At 40.7% G+C, this 20535-nt stretch overlaps 1 protein-coding gene across 5 annotated transcripts in view; it reads right to left on the bottom strand.

Annotated features, from left to right (window-relative positions):
- The window catches only part of NIPBL (NIPBL cohesin loading factor), a 287142-nt gene that overhangs the window by 62884 nt on the left and 203723 nt on the right, over positions 1 to 20535 (bottom strand). For all 5 annotated transcript variants that reach the window (XM_034774774.1, XM_034774771.1, XM_034774775.1 and 2 more), the window contains 6 exons: positions 14614 to 14845; positions 11548 to 11699; positions 10994 to 11074; positions 8569 to 8669; positions 1820 to 1958; positions 1537 to 1619 (listed from right to left, as the gene is read on the bottom strand). In XM_034774774.1, the coding sequence (XP_034630665.1) occupies positions 1537 to 1619; positions 1820 to 1958; positions 8569 to 8669; positions 10994 to 11074; positions 11548 to 11699; positions 14614 to 14845 (788 nt within the window). The remainder of the gene's footprint in view (positions 1 to 1536; positions 1620 to 1819; positions 1959 to 8568; positions 8670 to 10993; positions 11075 to 11547; positions 11700 to 14613; positions 14846 to 20535) is intronic.

Here is a 20535-nt window from a genome sequence, read left to right as displayed (position 1 = left end):
TTATATAATAATGTACTAAAAAGGGTCAACTTTTTTTTTTTGTTATTTGTTCCAACGTACAAAAACACGTGTATTTCTAAAACTTGATAGGCCTGAAATGTCAACAGAAAGAATCATCCTAATTTAGCTATGTTTTTCAGCAATACATCCTATAAAGGACAGAGAGTAAAAGTAGCTAAAATTTCATATTAAAAAGTAGGACAAATGATGGTAGCCCTTTCAATACTCCACATTACAATGAAAGAGACCTAGGATTCGTTCCCTGGTCCAGTCTATTATTTCTTTATCTAGCACTGGTTTCAACTACTGGAGACACAGATTTTTTAGTACTTTATGGGGGTATTATAACAATTTTACAGACTTTTCAGATATTGACTATAAATTCTACATGTGTGTTGACTCTCATCTCCCCCCCAAAGCTAAGAAAAAGGGCCCAGTCTATTTTGGCGAATTTGGTACTCTGGCATCTAAAGTGAATGTATGTTGAATGGTTGAGATAAGCCTGAAGATCTTGCTTGTATCTGCAGGGTGAATACATTAGATATAATAGGGTTTCAATTCTGCATACAGAGAATAAATTAGGTTCCCTAGTTCATAGTGGAATAGTGCATTTAGGAGGTCTCAACTCAATCTCTGGCCTTAATATAAAGGGTGATATGAAGTCTTGGTATCGCTGGTCCATAAACAGCAGGTGCAGTGGAGAAAGATCAAATCAGAGCCTGGCATGTGATGATTTGGTAGTGTTTCAGAGGTATGTAGTTTAATAAAAAAAATTAGGTTAATTTCTTTAAAACTAATTCTGATTAGTTGTTATGGCAGTACAGTATACCTTAAAAACAATCTGTAAATCATGTTTTTCTTTCACATTACTGGTGACTAATGCAACACCCTTGGTGAAAGCTGAAATTTTCCTCTTTGTATTATGTGGTATAAGCTATCGCATGTAGATTCTCACATGTGTAAACAGCTCCCTGCAGAATTTCTGTTGTATTAAAAAGTTCTGTGCATAGAGCTACCTATCATGGAATTTTAAACTACTTGCAAGTTTCTTTAACTGGAGCTATCTGTCATATGAAAGTAACTAATTTTTCCAGATTTTCTGCAAAATTTATAAACTTGAACTACACTTCAGATGCTTGCAATTTTGCAATTGCAGGTTGCCGACTTCACACATTTTACAAGATTTGTGAAGAAACCTTAGTGACTATCAAGACTTGCTGAACCTCTCAGGAGTTCAAAATTCATAGCTCCATGTAATAGTTCTCAGCGGGTCTTAATGAATAAAACAAATGTGACTTTTCTTTTGAAGACAGAACTTCGCAAAAAAGTATTCGTAAAATGAAAAATCTCTTTTTACAATGTCCTACATTTAAAAATACCATGTCCAATTCAAACTTCAATTTTCGCCACAAAAATTTCTATTGATTAAAATTTCAGAACTTTAAGGAGTGCCAAATTTGAGTCTATAAAGGAGTTAAAATTGTAATTATGAACCACAAACATCAAAACACAACTAAAGACTGTGATAACACTTACTTCTTAAGGAAAATGGAAAGGAAGTTTTGTGCTGTTCTCATGGCTGTTTCATATGAGTTAGTAATAAGGACATCTTGATCCACCTAAAAATAATAGCAAAATTCATTTGTTGAATGTACAATATAGGAAAACATGACCCTCCAACCCAGCATTTTCAGTACATCATGTTACTATGCACCACATACACATTAACACTGCTCCATGGGCTGGACCAGTGTCACAGAACAAGTACATATGCACACTCCTGCATGAAATAGTTTCATCTCTCTTTAAAGGGTCTTACTTTTTTGTTTGACTCCTCTTCTGAATTAGAATCCTTCTCCACGGATGGCAGGTGCACAACACACTGAATAAGCTGTAGAACCAGTGCAGTTACCATCTGAATATACATAGGCTCTCCATCAGTATCACTACTGTTTAACCTGTTGGAGAAAACAAAAAGTATATCATTATAGTTAAGAGGGACAATACAAAGGACTTTTAACCCTTAGTCCTACCTACCTACATTATTAAAACCTGATAAGACAAGTTCTCTGGGTTCTAAATGAGTACCTACAGCTTTACCAACTATTCCACTGTAAAGGGGAAAAACAAAATACAATAAGCACCATTCTTGTGAGAGCCATATAAAATTAATGTTATCCTATATAGATTATTGTACAACCCTCATCTCAGTAGTATGTGAGTTGCTTCCAATAGCACATTAAGCATCTATTATGTGTTTGTACTCAAAATGTTTTGTACTCATTATGCTGACTCCAAAGCAACAGCCTAAATTATTCTCAGATCTATGACATTATTAGATAATGAAGGTACATAAGTCATTTTGGCATGATAAAAAATGGTTTCCTACCTCTCGTAAATGATGTTCTTCAAGATGTGTTGCTCATGTCCATTCCAAATAGGTGCGCGCATGCCGTGTGCACAGTCGTCAGAAGGATTTCCCCCTAGTGGTACTCGTTGGGTCGACTGTGGAGCCCCCTGGAGTCACGCTTTCATGGGGGTGTACATAGGTCCCTGCCAACCCGCTATCTCTTCAGTTCCTTCTTGCCAGATACTCCGGCAGAAGGGAGGCAGGTCTTGGAAAGAACATGAGCAACACATCAAAAAACAAGTTACGAGAGGTAGGTAACCGTTTTTCTTCGAGTGCTTGCTCACGTTGATTCCAGGTAGGTGACTCCCAAGCCTTACCTAGCTGTAGGGTCAGAGCTTATGGAATTGCTGATTGTAGCACTGTTCTGCCAAAAGCTGTACCCATTTTGGACTGCTGTGTAATGGTGTAGTGTAATGAAAAGGTGTGGATCGACGACCACGTCGCTGCCCTGCAGATGTCTTGGATAGGAACTTGTGCCAGGAATGCTGCTGAGGTTGCTTGCGCTCTTGTGGAGTGTGCCGTCAGCAGTGGGGCAGGTATCTTTGCCAAGTCATAGCACACCTGGATACAAGACATGATCCAAGAAGAGATCCTTTGGGGCGAGACTGGAAGTCCCTTCAGATGCTCCACAATTGCAATGAATAGTTGTGTTGATTTTCGAAATGGCTTCGTTCTTTCAATGTAGAAGGCTCGTCTGGAGTGGAGCATTCATTTCCTGTTGCTAGCATGTGGCTTAGGAAAGAACACAGGAAGAAAAATGTCCTGATTTGCATGGAATTGAGAAACTACCTTTGGAAGATAAACCTTTGGAAGCTGGGTGCAGTCACAACTGTACCTTGTCCTTATAGAAGACCATGTACAGGAGCTCTGAGGTTAAGGCCTTAAGCTCTGAAACCCTCCTAACGGAAGGTATAGCTACCAAGAACGCTACTTTCCAGGAAAGGTAGAGGAGGGAGCACTCCTGCACACACCGCTTGTGGGTCAAGCCACCATCTGAAGAACTCGATAACTTCGGGGTGAGTGTGATTAATTTGTCTAGGCGGTCTCGATTCAGCCTGTACACAGAGGCTAGCCGAGCCTGAAGGGGATGGAGCCCAGGCCTAGAATGCTGTACTACACATGTACAAGCGGCCATATGGTTGAGCAGCTTCAGGCAATTTCGTGCCATAGTGGTGGGGTATCACCTGAGTTCCTCTATGATGGCACCCATGGTGAGAAAGCAAGTTTCTGGAAGGAATGCCCGGCTTGACTCCGCGGAGTCCAAGAGGGCTCCAATTAACTCTATTCTCTGAGTCAGCGTTAGGGTTGACTTTGCTACATTCAGTATGAGGCCGAGTCTGTGGAATGTCATACGAACTAGGCTTACCTGGACTTTCACTTGGGCTCTAGAGGAGTCTTTGATTGGCCAGTCCTTGAGGTACGAGAATACTTGCACCTGCCATTTCTGCAGGAAGGCTGCTACAATAAATATGCAATTGGTGAACACCCAACAGGCTGCTGAGAGGCCGAAGGGGAGAATCGTAAACTGATAGTGAGTGTTGTTGACCACAAAGTGGAGGAACCATCTTTGGGACAGGATTATGGACACATGAAAATACGCATCCTTCAGATCAAGGGCGGTGTACCAGTCCCCCGGATCCAGGGAGGGGATAACGGAAGCCAGAGAAAACATGCGGAACTTTTTCTTTATTAATTTGTTGAGGTTTTGCAGGTCTAGAATAGGTCTGAGCCCACCCTTGGTCTTTCGGATTAGGAAATACTACGAATAGAATCCCCTGCCCTTCAATTCTAAAGGGACCTCCTCCACCGCCCCGAGTTGTAGGAGAGTTTGCACCTCCTACATAAGAAGTTGCTCATGAGAACGGTCCCTGAAGAGGGATGGGGAAGGAAGACGTGAGGGAACAGAATTGGAGAGAATATCCCAATTCTACCGTGCTCAAGACCCATTGGTCTGAGGTGATTTGTGCCTAGGCATGGTAGAAATGGGATAGAGGATTCACAAAGGGAGGGAAAGGATCTGGGATCTGACCTGGTGCATCGCCCCTGGGTGCACCTTCAAAAGTTTGGCTTGATGGCTGAAGACTGCTTTGCTGAGCCCTGGCTCTGGATTAGAGGATGAGAACAGTCTGTTACTCCTGCCCAATTTCCTGTTATAGGAGGAGTTGGGTAGAATCGAGGAGCAGGCTTAAAATGCTTTCTTCAGGGGGCTGGTGTATGAAGCCCCAGGGACTTCAGAGTTGCCTTTGAGTCCTTTAAGGCTGTGGGGTTTAGTGTCTGTTTGCTCCGAAAAGAGCTCTATGAAGTCAAATGGCAAGTCCTGAATGGTCTACTGGACCTCGGACGGGAGTCCCGACACCTGAAGCCATGAGCTCCTTCTCATGGCTATGGTTGTTGCCATGGTATGGGTTGCCAAGTCCGCCGAATCTCAGGAGGCCTGTAAGGAGGTCCTCGCAACAACCTTGCCTTCCTCGAGGACCGCAGCAAACTCCAAGCGGGAGTCCATAGGCGCCGACTCCATGAGGAGTAATTTCAGCCTAAAGTCCCTCTCCTTCTTAGTCCTTGGGTGGAAGCTTCTACAGATTTTGCACTTCTCAGTCTGATGGGCTTCCCCCAAACACTTTAAACAGGAGTCGTGTGGGTCTCCCTTTGGGATAGGCTCCAGACAGGATCTACATGGCTTAAACCCTTGAGACCGAGGCATGCCCCAGTACCCAGGTGGGGAATCCCCCAACTGAAACTTATCTTACTAACTAAGAACTATTTGAAATACTACTAAGTTTTAAACTATTTATTTTGAAATACTACTAAGTTTTAAACTATATACAACTAGAAAAAATCCACTAGGGGATTGCTTGCCATAGCAAGAAAAGAGCTGCTCCAACGACCGTCACTGGCGGTAAGAAGGAACTGAAGAGGCAGCAGGTCGGCAAGAACCTATATACACCACCATGAAGACATGACTCCAGGGGGCTCCACAGCCATCCAGACAGGTATTGCTAGGGGGAAAACCTTTTGACGACCGCACGCCTACCTGGAATTGACATGAGCAAGCACTCGAAGGAGAATAATAATTTTCGTTTTAGTGTCTTTCTTTTAACCCTCTTAAAGCACTTGATATCTAATAGTATGTAAGGAGTACTACTGTAAGAAAACTAAGCCAATCATTATATGCCAATGTTCCTTTAAAGAGGAATTTTCACCATCAGGAAAAACTGAAACTATTGTATCTTAATTAAAATTTAAACTCACTTGAAGTAGCAAGGAAAATTACCAGATAATGCTTACTGTTTAATCAAAGATTATTCCCTCTACTCTTCCCTCTTTTTATATGATATAGCATTAAATTATAATGCTGAATATGTGACGTTAGCATTTCCTATGACAGAGGTCAAACACAGGATTATGACTTCAGGAGCAATTAGACATATTGGGTGAAAGAGAAAGCTCTTGTATAACACACAGCTGAATTGGCACAGCCACACAAGGGTAATTTAAACCTCTCTAAGATTTAGGGTTGTCTACATGGGGTAGTTTTTGCAGAACATATTTTTGCATATAATCTTAGGTGGAATAACTCTCAGAAAATAGTGCACCCATGCAACCAGCTTTAACCTACTTCGGTTTGAATAAGTATGTCCACATGGCACTGAGTTTTTTCAAAATAAGCCCATGGTGCATTGTCCTGCTTCTGGGCTCTGTGCATTCTGGGATTATTGTCATGATATATTGTAGGATACCTACCAGAAGCCACTGCAATTTGAGACTTGGGGGTGAAACCAGCAAATTCCCATGATTCATCTGTCTTTTGCAATTTAGTGAAATTCTCAAATTACTGTCATGTGGGGAATACTGCTGTGAATGGTGATCTTGAGTCATAAATATGAAGAGGCTAATGCACTTGCATTTGTGGTCATGCAGCCAGATGACTTTTGAAGTCAGGTGCCAGACTGATTTGGATAGAAGAAGATGATGAAATTGAGCAGCTACTAGAGGATTAACTTTTCCTGGAGCAGCTTCACCTGATGGAGTACCATTTCTGGGCCAGGGAAACTAGCACTAACTGGTTGGAAAGGATAGTACTCCAAACCTAGGATGACAGCAGAACTTCTGGATGACAAAGGCTACTTTTTTAGTGATCTGTTCAGAGCTCATGCCAGAGTTCCAGCAGCAGCACACCACTGACTCTTCAGCATGGAGAAACATTTGACCATTGCCATTGGACGTTAGCAGTCAGGAGTGGCAATCAGTCAGTGGCTAATCAGTTTGGTGCTAGATAGATCAACTATCCGGACTGTTGTCATGGAACCATGCTCTGCAATAAAGCTTGGCAATGCACAATTTATTGATAGATTTGCAGGGCTGAGGTTCCTAATTTGTACTGGGACTATTGATGGGACCTCACATACCTATTCTTCCCCCCCTCCAGGACTCAGAGTTCATCAACAGAAAGGAATATTTCTTTATGATGCTCCATGGCCTGTCTGGTCACTGTGGAAGGTTCACCAATATCAATGTAGGGTGGCCTGGAAAGGTCAGTGGTGGCTCAGGCTAGCTTCCCAAGTCCAAGCCCACCCAGTCCCCCAGGTCTGATTTCGAGTGACTAGACCAAGTTGCTATCCATATCATAATATCCACATTGCTTTTTTAGTGAGCTAACTTGAACAGAGCCAGTGCAAGTCTCTCTACCCATGCTGGGAATCACACCTCCCAGCTGCAGTGGAGACGTACGCTTACTGGACACGGATAACAGAAAGGACCTCTAATTATATCCTGAGTGACAGCAGAACGTGCATTTGAAAGGCTGAGTGGGAGATGGAGGTGCTTTATAACAAGACTGGAAGCTGCTGAGCAATACATGCCTTGTGTTATTATAACTGGTTTCTTTTGCACATCTGTGAGAGAAAGGAAAAGAGCCTCACTGATGAGTACAATAAAGAGGCACAGAGATTTTTGGAATGTTATAAACAGTCAGAGAGGCTGCCTCTCCAAACTGCAGCAAATCATCAGGACCAAAGGGTGATGGATGCCTTGTGCTCCTACTTTGAGACTAGAAGTTTAAATGTTGACATGAAATATTATCATTAGATAAGGATTTCTTTAGTTTTTGAATAAGGATTTTATTAAATGCAAAATAATTATGCCTTTTAAAACTTTGTGCAATGATTTCATGAGGAGGCTTTTATGAAGTTTCTGGCTGTTATGGGATGAACTCATCTGTAGTGCACCCTTTAGGTCTAGGACACAACACTCCAGGGTTTCTTCCACTCTAGGACTCCCTGTAGGCTGTCTGCCTTTGTGCGCTACTCAGCCCTCTGACTGATAAGTGGCTAGTTCAGATTCCTTCTGAGGTAACTAAAGTCACCAATGAATCAACCTATCTTCTGTGCCCTGTGCTCAACCCCTTCCTGAGTTCCATTGCCTTTCCTTGGCTCTGTTATCAAGCACTGCCCCACTGAGCTTACATCTTCCGAAAGACTCTAACCTTCACAGTAACTTGAATCTTTCACAGGAGTCTGCCTGTCTGAACTCTCTCAGCCTATTTATAAACCTAGGTCTCTCTTAAGGTATCTCCTGATCCTTCTTTAGTCCTGTCCTCTCTGGCTGACAAGTAACTACCTAATTACCACACAGATGAAGTGAATGTGACTAACTGGGCCTTTAACTCTTCCTAGTCCAAGATGGAGTTCTACCATCACACTAGCATAAGGTTAAATGGCTCCATATAGCCAGCTTCTGAAAAATTTCCTGCTTGAAACTTCTATTTGCATACCTTCACTTAGTCTCACTTAAATATGTAATTAGGTACCTAGCTAGAAATATGTGTGTCTATTTGTTACTGTCCCTTTGAAAGTCACAAATAGTCAAAAACCAAGTACAGATATGTGCAACACAAGTAGAGGAAATGCAGATAATTACTATGGACCCAGATTGCTTGTCCTATAATTATTCCACTTTTGTTCCCACTGTAAAAGCTCTTTCAGGAACAGATACATCATATTTATAGAATTATTTGCTTGATCTCATTAAGAAATTAATGCAACTTGTGGAATTGTAGGTTTTTATAACTATCATTAATAAACCATGTAAAATCTAGATCCCTACATTTATATACTGAAAATTATATTCTGTAGAAGTTAGCCATCTGTGTCAAACATTACCTGAAGTTTCTCAAACTTCTTTTGCTGGTTGGTAGTCTTGCAAGTGACGTGAAAATTTCCTCCAGAATCAACTGCCTATGTTTTTCATACCTTGAGAACACCTGTTAGCAGGTACAGGATTCAAATATATATATGTATGTATAAAAAAATAACAGTTACGTTTTACATAAAACCAAAATAGCATATTACCATTTTTTTCAAAACCAACAGCTTTCCGTATTTGTATTCATTAAAATATTCACAACTTATTTTTTATATTTTCAAGTGACAGACAGGTATCTGAGTAACATACTGTTTTTTCAATACATGGGGGTGGGCAGTTCAGCTTAGCTATTCTTTTGTTTAGACAGACTTTGATTTTAAAAACATTGAACATATTGCCTCTGCAAAGGTTGAAGATATAGTATGAAACAAACTTGCTTCTTAAAGCTTTCTGAGAGGGTTTTTCTGTTTTCATAATATAACGGTCCTTAAAATTTTATTTTTCTGTGAATCACTTTGCAACATGGATTCCCCTCCACCCACATTTTCCAAAGAAAACCATTTCACATATACTTTTTATCTGGATAATTGCTATTCCTAGCTTTGAATCTTATACCAATACACAGCTCCAGAAACTATGGTGATGGAAAAAAAAAAAAATCAAATAAACCTGGAAAATACATTAAGGAAAAGTATATTGCTAAGGTTCCTTTGAGAAGAGGACATGAGACAGTGAGGGTTTTTTTAATATTATTAAAAACTAAAAAGTGTACCACTTAAGAAAAAAGCAGGCATAGAGCTTTGATTTTTATTCTGTGATCATATTATATGAGCATGCTTGATTGCTGAGAAAGCCAAAAGAGCTCCTGTACGATAGAAAGCACAGCTCTTAGGAAGTCAAACTGTGGTTTGTAACTAGCACAAAAGTTAACTTTGCAGTATAGTCTAATTATTCTAATCTATATGAGTTAGAATTCATCTGTGTCCAAACTGTGACCATGGCTGTCAAAGAAATGGTGAAAAATATAGAGATGGAATATGTATTTTTATCTCATGACATGAATTTACTGTGGGTACAAGATTTTACAAGAAGGATCAGGTCATTAACCAGAAATGTGGGGAAAAAAATCCTAGTTTTCCAAGATTGCTATTCTATCTATGTAAAATTCAAGGTAACTCAAAAGCACAGTGGTAGCCATCTTTAAATTTCTTTGCTTTTGCTAATTTAAGTTAAGGGTATTAGGCTTATAAAATACATACTAAAAATAAAGTTATTTTATTAAAATACATTTATTTTTAATGGAAAATATTATTGATACTGTTCAGTCTAAATACAGACTCTACAACCTACAAAGTAAACTGCATGGAGGGTTGGCAAAGATAACTAAGGATTTGTTTACATCGGGACATACCGTGGAATAGGTAATCCAGTGGATTAAGATAAATCTCTAAAGGTGATATAGTGCAGAATACCAGAGTTCACATGGAGAGTTATTGCGAAAAACTATTGTGCTTTAAGTTCACACCCTATCTTATTTCACAATAGCTTCCCCGTGTAGACAAGCCCTATCGTCATTATGTTGGAGAAAGGGAAACAACAGAGAGCAAGGTCTGAAAAAAAAAAAATGGGTTTTCCAAGTTCATACAAACATTCACGTGATTTAATTTAAATCTAAAAAGTGGAAAAAAAAAACAAAAACAAAAAAACAGCTATGCAAATAAAATTGGATGCATGATTTTTTCTGCTGGGTTGACCTTGCTTCAACTTTGTGTGTTTGGAACGAGGTAAGAGTCACAATCCAGCCAGAACTATAGTTTTAAGTCCAGTTCTATTCTGAAATATCACTACAAAAATGGTACACTTTTATCAACAGATCTACATCTGTATATTCAGTTACTTCTGATTACATTAAAATATCAGTATACAATAGTGAGATGAAGATGTCATAGGTTTTTCTGTTGTAAATTCAAGGACAAAATAAAAAAAGAGAAAAACAACATACAGGGTTTGGTGTGAACATAGTGTAGGAAGTTCTACTTATTTGGGATAATTCTCTTAAGAACTCTTAAGTATAAAATTATTTGAATACGATAATTGGGGAGGGCAAAATTGTTTACAATCTTTTTAGTTATAATATTGTATATCTGAAGTTTTCTTTTAATTATTTGGTTTTAGTTGGAATGTCCCATTGTCATAAACTAATCTACAAACCAAAGAGGGTCAAGTAAATTAAATTATGTTCCTCCATCGTGATGTCAAAAATATACACTGTGCAGAATAAAATGAGTTCAAAATTCAAATTCTTTACTAGAATGGAAAAAATGTGCACTGGTGGGGAGATGAAATGGATGAACTAATGTCTCTTTCCATGTGTATGTTTTATTTTTAAACAGCAATATCACTAAATCCTTAAGCTTGTTCATAGGTTAAAAAAGTACTCACTGCAGTCACTAGTTTGATGGCGCATAACTGGAGCTCACTGACATTTTCTACAAAAAAAGGTGTTATTCCCATTGAGGATACCTGTCAAAAGAAGGAAATGACAGTAAATACATACTCTTTCCACTAAAGTGATATGTAAGCTCTTTGACATAACAGAGCATAATTAAATACATTCACTGCTTCACAGGTACATCTTGTTTGCTATTTGTAAAATGATGTTACATTTTTAATCTTAATTTTATAATGAATCCACTAAAGACTTGCAGTCTAAATATTACATGTATCTTTCTCTGTTTAGATAACTCCTTTTTTAATAGTGTTATTAAAATATTAAACATTTTTTAAAAATTACACATTTTTAGATCACTAGCAAGACAGTTAAAATAATAAAGTTACAATACTATGACTATAGAAGTCATTTTGAAAATTTCCTCATCCACTGAACTAGACTGTATTTGGTTTACATTTAATGTTATTGCCAAGGTAGTCAAACTTCAGAATTGCTTTGGAAAAAAAATACACTCTCAAATGGAAATTCTTTTGATGAAACTTGCCTGAAGAATAGTTGTGTCAGTAAGGAGCTGAATCTCAAGCAATTCTGCCAAACTGCTAACAATGTCACATACTTTGTTATACAGCATCACTATGACCCTCTGCTTGTGGGTGGAACATTTGGCACGCTTTGCTTTTGAACTTAAAACACCTCCTAGAAAATAAAATGATGCCTTTCAATTACATTTGATCCAACATTAAGAACAAGACGATTTTTTCAACAACAGCAGCAACAACAAAAAGGACTTTATAATTTTTGTTAGCACAAACTGCTGATAGAAAAGTAATCTCTTTTTAATAGCACTAATTTGGAAAAACAAGATTTGTTATTGCAGACCATTTTTTAATAAATTTTGTGGATTGTTGGGCCAAGGTTTTCAATATGGTACTTACAGTTAGTCTCCTACATTCATATATTATTAGAGCTGGTTGGGAATTTTTGACCAGAATGAATTTCTTATAGAAAACTCCCTTTTCACAAAATTGAAATTTACCACACAAAAATTTGAATTTTACCAAAAAAATTTTATTGCAGGCTGGAAAAATTGAAATTATGGCTCCTTGGCTGCCTGCCTTGAAGGGTTTTATCAATTTCATTTTCTGAAGTGAAATTCATAAAAGCCTTTCGGGAGGACTGCCAAAACTGAATGCTCTCTCTTTCTGCCTCCCCAACTACAAGTCTCCCCGCTATACCCCAGTTCCAGCTGCCAGAAAGGCAGAGCTGGGCTCTCAATCCTCCCACCCACCTAGTTCTGGGGAGGCAGAGAGCCAGGGCGCTCAGCCTTACCACTTCTCCCGCAGCATAGGGACCGGTGAGGCTGAGCACACCAGCTATCTTAAGCAAAGTAAGCAGTCATGGGATAAGAGGGAAGGTCCTCTCATGGATCACTAATCGGCTAAAAGATAGGAAACAAAGGGTAGGAATAAATGGTCAGTTTTCAGAATGGAGAGAGGACCACTATTATTCAACATATTCATAATTTATCTGGAAAAAGGGATAAACAGTGAGGTGGAAAATTTGAAGATGAACTATCTTGAGTAGTTTTGTATAAGTCTAAAGCAGACTGCAAAGAGTTACAAAGGGATCTCACAAAATTGGGTGACTGGGCAACAAAATGGCAGATGAAATTCAAAGCAATGCACATTGGAAAACATAATCCCAATTTCATATAAAATGAAGGGGTCTAAATTAGCTGCTACCAATCGAGAAAGAGATTTTGGAGTCATTGTGAATAGTTCTCTGAAAACATCCACTCAATGTGCAGTGGCAGTCAAAAAAAGCAAACAGAATGCTCGGAATCATTAGGAAAGGGATAGATAAGAAGACAGAAAATATCATATTGCCTTTGTTTAAATCTATGGTACACCCACATCTTGAATATTGTGTGTGGATGTGGTTGCCTCATCTCAAAAAAGATATTCTGGAATTGGAAAAGGTTCAGAAAAGGGCAACAAAAATTATTAGGGATATGGAAGAGCTTCCATGTGAGGAGAGATTAATAAGATTGAGATTTTTCAGTTTAGAAAAGAGACGACTAAGGGTGGATATGACAGAGGTCTATAAAGTCAGGACAGGTGTAGAGAAAGTAAATAAAGAAGTGTTATTTACTACTTCTCATAACACAAGAACTAGGGGCTATCAAATGAAATTAATAGGCTGCAGTTTTAAAACAGACAAAAGGAAGTATTTCTTCACACAACGCACAGTCAACCTGTGGAACTCTTTGCCAGAGGATGTTGTGAAGGCCAAGACTATAACAGGGTTCAAAAAAGAACTAGATAAATTAATGGAGGATTGGTCCGTCAATGGCTATTAACCAGGATGGGCAGGGATGGCGTCCCTAGCCTCTGTTTGCCGGAAGCTGGGAATGGGCGACGGGATGGATCACTTGATGATTACCTGTTCTGTTCATTCCCTCGGAAGCATCTGGCATTGGCCACTATCAGAAGACAGGATACTGGGCTAGGTGGACCTTTGGTCTGACCCACTATGGCCATTCTTATGTTATCTATTTCTTTGGCTCCCAAAACTGTGGAGGAAGGTGTGGAGGCTGAGCAGCCAGGCTCTTTGCTTCATAGGAAGTTTAAGTGAGGTGTAGGGAATGAGGCAGATGGATAGGCTCAGTGCCCCAGCTCTCTGCCTCTCCAGTAGCACAGTTGGAAAGCTCTCCTGAAACAGCATTTTTCTTGAAACACATTCCCCTGAAAAATTTTTCATTTTTGACTTTTGTCCCCGTTCAGGACAATTTTTTTTTTTCAAAAAGGCAAAAAAAAATTTGCATGAAGGGATTTCCATTTTCTGGCCACCTCTTATATCATGTACTTCAACAAACAGTTGGATTTCAAAAGTACTGACCATTAAGTGGCTCCTGATAATTGAAATAAATGGAAGCTGCTGGGTATTCAGGGACCATGAACACCAGACCACTTATTTAGGCACATAATATATGAATGTAAAAGTCTCATTTAAGGCACCAACTTCTAGTTAGTTAGGTCTTGCCACTGAAGTATGTATGGATCTTTCATGTCACACACGGTTTGGTTCAGAGGAGGATGGGTTTCATTTCCCCTGTCATTTTGGGCTACAATTTACCATTGTAAATGGCTTTTTTGCAGGGCCAGCTCCAGGCAGCGGCTTCTCAAGCAGGTGCTTGGGGCGGCCGCTCCGGAGAGGGGCGGCACATCCAGGTATTCGGCGGCAATTCGGTGGATGGTCCCTCACTCCGCCTGGGAGCGAAGGACCTCCCGCTGAATTGCTGCCGCAGATCGTGATCACGGCTTTTTTTTGGTTTGTTTGTTTTTTGTTTTGGCTGCTTGGGGCGGCCAAAACCCTGGAGCCGGCCCTGCTTTTTTGTCAAAATCATATGAAGCATTCAGTCATCCTTCTTTATTTAGAGGACACTGGAAACGGATGTCTCAAGATTAAGTCTTGAATGTAGTGAATTGCATAACAGTATCAAGAGATGTCAAGTTGTTTGCACATCACACTTAACAGAACTGGTCACGTTTAAAATCATATGCAGCACATTATCTTACATGCAATCTTATTTATTTATTAACATACTAACCACCATGAGGATCCACTCTGTAGACAGGATCATACTGAGGATAAAGGGTATTCTGCAAATGAAATTTAGTGTACTGAATGACTCTTTCTATTACATCCTCAATATACACAGCTTTAGGCATATTGGGTGATGTCATAATGTTGATAGCGGTAAGACAGGCATCTGCAGACTTTGTGACTCTCTCCATAATCAGATCTCTCCACAATCTTTCCTCATCTTCAGTGTCATTATTCTACAAGGAAAAACAGAAAGTTATATACATTTTCTAAAAAATGTGCATTAAGACAAAATTAATTCTGAGTTTTCAAAAATACATATTATATTTCTGTATATTACAGGTTATCTCTGCTGAATAATATATACTGCAAAAGAAGATTATTTTATAAATATATATACTAAAATATTATATGACATTTATAATCCTATAAATGTAAAATGTATTTTGTTAACTGGCAAGTAGAAATTTTTTTGACAATATCTCCCTAAACCAGAATGAGATATTAAGGCCATGTAATCACCTAGAGGCACACAGAAAATGTTAATTGCCCATTAAAAATATAACCCAACAGAAATTTTTACATTCATCAATAAAGTCTAAATTACTTCAAGCAAAATTTCTATTAATTGATCTAACAATTCTTTATTATTTTTAGATGTACAGTACAATGTTGTGTTTTGTGAGGATGAATATATTAAAGACAATGATGCACTTTGAGATTAACTGATGAAAACTGCTGTATCAAATCTAGGTGTTATTTTTATATCCCTTGTGATTAGGCTCAACAGAATCTGGTTTTTTTTTTTTAAATCATTTGATAATATCAATGTTTATTTTTAAGCATATTTTTCAATTTTTATTGGTTTAAATGCAACAGAGGGTCCTGTGGCACCTTTGAGACTTTCTTCTGTTAGTCTCAAAGGTGCCACAGGACCCTCTGTTGCTTTTTACAGATTCAGACTAACACGGCTACCCCTCTGATAATTGGTTTAAATGTTCACAATTGTGCAAAATTATGGATTTGAAGCTTTTTTTTTTTACTTTTAGCTATATAAATTTTCATAGTTGCAAGAAATTATGTGAGTTGTCAGACTATTATTTAATGACAGTAGACACAGATTCAGAAATTAAAGCTTAATAATCATTAAAACACAAACCATCAACATCACCTGTCAAAATATACTAAGTAAACATCCTTAAGTCAAATTCTCATAAATTCATAAATAAAATGTTCTTATTGTCTGTAATGTCAATTTCCATTGAAGGAAATACTTTTTCATTAGTTTGTGTCTGTGCAGTGAAATCTGTTTACCAACATTTAATAATAAAAAGCTAATCCTTCCAAGCCTACCTATCATTGCTACTTTGACCAGATTCACGTTCTACCATTATATGTAACTCTAGTGCAGAAAGACTTTTATAAACCATGTGGAAATCATGAGGATTTTCCTGATCCCTTTTTTCTTTCCATGCTCCCTAAAGTCTCAAGATTCCCCTTATCAGTCATCATCATTGTGTTGACTTGTTACACCCAAATTGAGCATTCCCGGTCTTCCGCATTCAGCCTTGCAGCATCCATGCTGTCAAGTGCAACGCCTCTAGGTTCGGGTGCAGGAGACTGCCGTGGTCCTGCGACAGCAGGTCTTGTCAGAGAGCACCGCAGCTTCCGAAAGGTCCAGCAGCGTGCCGAACTAGTACTTACAAGGCCACTCGGGGACAATCAGGGTAACCTTCACCCTGTCCTGTCTGATATTCATGAGGACTCTGTGGATCCACAGCACTGGCAGGAAGGCGTACATCAGGACTCCTGACCACAGAAGCAGGAAAGCCTCTGACAGGGACCCACTGTCCATCTCCTGGAGCAAACATCTGGCATTTCCTGTTCTGGTGGGACGTGAACAAGTCCACCTGGAGAGTCCCCAACTTTCGGAAGATCATACTGGCTGCCTCTGGATGGAACGACCACTCATGGCGAGACGAGAAGGACTTGCTGAGGTGATCTGCTAGCACATTCTTGGTCCCGGGCAGGTGCGTCCTTACCAGACAAATGGCATGCTGCACACAAAAGTCCCAAAGGCTGAGAGCTTCTTGGCAAAGAGCTGATGACCTGGCTCTGTCCTGCCTGTTGGTGTAATACATCTCGGTGGTATTGTCCGTGAGGACCTGCACCACCTTGCCCCTCAGGTGGGACAAGAACGCCTGGCAGGCCAGGCAAACTGCTGACACTGATGTAAAGGGCCAGATCGTCCTGCAGCCAGTGGACTTAAGTGCTGAGCTCACTCAGGTGGGCTCCCCAGCCCAGGTTCGAAGCATCTGATATGAGGGTCAGTAACAAAGACGGGGCTGCGAAAGGAACACCTTCCAACACCGACTCAGGTTCAACCATCACTCCAGGGATGACAGGATGTGATCCAGTGCCCTGACTATCCAGTCTAGATAGTGTCTGTTGGGGATGTAAAGTAACGCCAGCCATGCTTGCAGAGGTTGGGGGCAGAGCCGGGCATGACTGATCACGTAAGTACAAGTGGTCATGTGGCTCAGCAACTGCAGGCAGGTGTAAGCCATGGTGAGCGGCTGGTTCTTCACATGGGAGATCAGGTCCGACATGGCCTGAAAACACACCTCCAAAAGGAAGGCTCTGACTTGCATGCAGTCAAGAACCGTCCCTATGAACGCTATGCGTTGGACTAGCCTTAAAGTGGATTTTTTCTCGTTTATTAACAGGCTCAGGTCATGGCAGGTGGAACACACCCGATCGAGGCTTCTCTGCACTCGTTCCCGAGACCTGCCCTTCATGAGCAATCATCAAGATATGGGAAGATCTGGACCCCTTGATGTCTGAGGTAAGCAGCCACTAGTGCCATACATCTCAAGAAGACCCCTGGAGCCAACGAGAGGCCAAAGAGGAGCGTTGTAAATTGGAAATGGTGCTCACCCACTATAAAACAGAGGAAATGTCTGTGACCCTGGAATATGGAAATATGGAAATAGGTGTCCTTCAAGTCGAGGGCAGCGTACCAGTCTCTTGGATCCAGGGAGGGGATGATGGAGGCCAGGGAGACCATGCAAAACTTCAACATTTTGAGAGGCTTGTTCGGGTGTCCCCGGTCCAAAATGGCTCTGAAGCCCCCCTTTGCTTTCAGGATTAGGAAATAACAGAAGTAGAAACCTTTCCCTGTCATCTCCTGACAGACCTCCTCCACCATCCCCAAGCACAGGAGGTTTTCGACCTCTTAAACCAGGAGTTGCCCGTGAGAAGGGTCCCTGAAGATCGATGGGTGGGAGGGACGGGGCGGCTGAAAACTGCAGGGTGTAACCTTGAGACACTATGTCCAACTCCCAACAGTCTAAGGTGACTTGGAACCAGGCCGAACAGAAGGGATGAAGACGGTTGAGGAAAGAGCATGGTGGATCCTGGGAGGTGACTGGGGAGTCACTCTCGACTGCACCCTCAAAACGAGCTGCTTCAGTAGTGCGGGCAGAGGCTTGTGCTCTCTTGGCGCTGGGGGAGCTTGTGTAGGTGTTGGTGCCATCAGGGGTTTATGTCCCATACTGCTCCCAGGAGTCAGTGGTGGACCTTTCACAGGAGTAAGGAACCGACTGGGGAGGTATGGGTGCATGGCTCTGGAGTGGCTGAGCGGCCTGAAGTGGGTCCCTTGCCCAAAGACCCATGGCTCTTTTTGCCTGGTGCCAGGGAGCCATGGTTTTTGGTCTTCTTTTTGGGAACCGGCGATGGGGAATGCTGCTGGGTGGAGCCCGGTGCGCACTGCGCACCGAGGCTGAGGTACTTGGTGAGTCCTGGCAGGGCTGCACAGAGGCTGGACGCAGGGCAACTCCATGAGGAGAGCCTGTAACTGAATATCCAGCGGGGCTGAAAGTTTTTACAAATTCGGCACTTATCTCTAATGTGTGATTCCCCCAAGTACTTGAGACAGTTGCTATGGGGGTCACTTACAGGCATAGACCTGTTTCAGTCTGTGCAGGGCTTAAACCCGGGAGACCTGGGCATGCCCCACCTGGGCGAAGTCGTCTAACTATACTTAGTAACTACTTAACACCAACTACTATAAACAAACTACTTACAAGGCCCTAAGGCTCGAAGTCAGTAGACGAAAAACCGCTAGCCCAGGGGTAGGCAACCTATGGCACGTGTGCCAAAGGCGGCACGCAAGCTGATTTTCAGTGGCACTCACACTGCCCAGGTCCTGACCACCAGTACGGGGGCTCTGCATTTTAATTTAATTTTAAATGAAGCTACTTAAACATTTTAAAAACCTTATTTATTTTACATACAACAATAGTGTAGTTATATATATATATATATATATATATATTATAGACTTATAGAAAGAGACCTTCTAAAAACATTAAAATGTATTACTGGCACGCGAAACCGTAAATTAGAATGAATAAATGAAGACTCGGCACACCACTTCTGAAAGGTTGCCGACCCCTGCGCTAGCCCTTGCAATGCAAGGAAAGGTGCTCTGTCTAACCACCACAGGTGGTAAGAAAGAACTGAGAGGGCATAGGGTCAGCAGCGCCTGGTATACCAGCACATGAGCATGGCACTCAAGGTGCTGCCCCTGCCTGTCCCATGCAAAAATCTTCAACGACTGCACACGTGGGCACGCACACACCTAGAATGGAATTGACATGAGAAAACACTCCAAGAAGAACAGTATTTCCTTTCTCCCAGCTTTTGAACCTACCCAAAGCCCTAGGCATTTTCTCTTCTGACTTGTCTATTTAGATTCAGTTAAGGGCAGGAGCACTCTCTTCTGAGTATTTACAGCATCTAGCATAACAAAGGCATAATCTCTATGGGGCTCACTAACCATTACTAAAATACAACTAATATTATCAATAGTAAAACCAGTGGGAATTTTTTCCTAACATTCTCTAGCATAGATATGGTCTTAGTGAGAGACTGACTAGGGAAATAAACTCTGGGCCACATATAGGGTAGTGCAGCACAGCATTGCTAAGTTGTTTCCAAAATCTTATATTTTGAGATAAATCTTTGTAACATTTTAGTGTTGAGTATATTTCATAATGGAGTTGCAGATTCAGTATTTTGAGTATACCTGAGGGGTATATTTGAAAATGTAAAGGAGACCTGCAAAGATTTGTTAGAAAAATTGGGCTTTCCTTCTTTATAATCCTTTTCTGCTTTATAGTGTATAAAGAAAGACCTGAAAGGTGATTTTTTAAATTTATTTAAAATTTCTTCCCTGCTTCCTTTTTAATTCAACTTAAGTATCAGGAACGTCAAATCTACTCTTCTCTGGTTTTTCTAATGAACCCCTCAGAGATATCAGGAATCTTAACTGCTGACTGAGTGGACTGATAAAGTTTGCGGATGATATGAAGGTGGGAGGCGTTGCCAATTCGGAGGAGGATAGGGATATTCTGCAGGGAGACTTGAATGAGCTTGTGAATTGGAGTATCAGAAATAGGATGAAATTTAATAGTGAAAAGTGTAAGGTGATGCATTTAGGGATGACTAACAACAATTTTAGTTACAAGCTGGGGACGCATTGGTTAGAAGTAACGGAAGAGGAGAAGGACCTAGGGGTTCTTGTAGACCGGAGGATGACTATGAGTCGACAATGTGACGTGGCGGTGAAAAAAGCCAATGCGGGCTTGGGATGCATTAGGCGAGGTATATCTAGTAGGGATAAAGAGGTGCTGCTTCCTTTGTATAAGGCGCTGGTGAGACCTCATTTGGAGTAGTGTGTGCAGTTCTGGTCTCTCATGTTTAAAAAAGATGAACTCAAATTAGAGCGGGTGCAGAGAAGGGCCACTAGGATGATCAGAGGAATGGAAAACCTGTCGTATGAAAGGAGACTGGAGGAGCTCGGGTTGTTTAGTCTGACAAAACAAAGGCTGAGGGGGGATATGATTGCTCTCTTTAAATATAT

Source organism: Trachemys scripta, chromosome 6, assembly GCF_013100865.1.
Source record: "Trachemys scripta elegans isolate TJP31775 chromosome 6, CAS_Tse_1.0, whole genome shotgun sequence".
Taxonomy (NCBI): Eukaryota; Metazoa; Chordata; order Testudines; family Emydidae; genus Trachemys; species Trachemys scripta.
The sequence above is the reverse complement of the archived record's forward strand: the minus strand, read 5'-3'. Positions and strand labels throughout refer to the sequence as shown.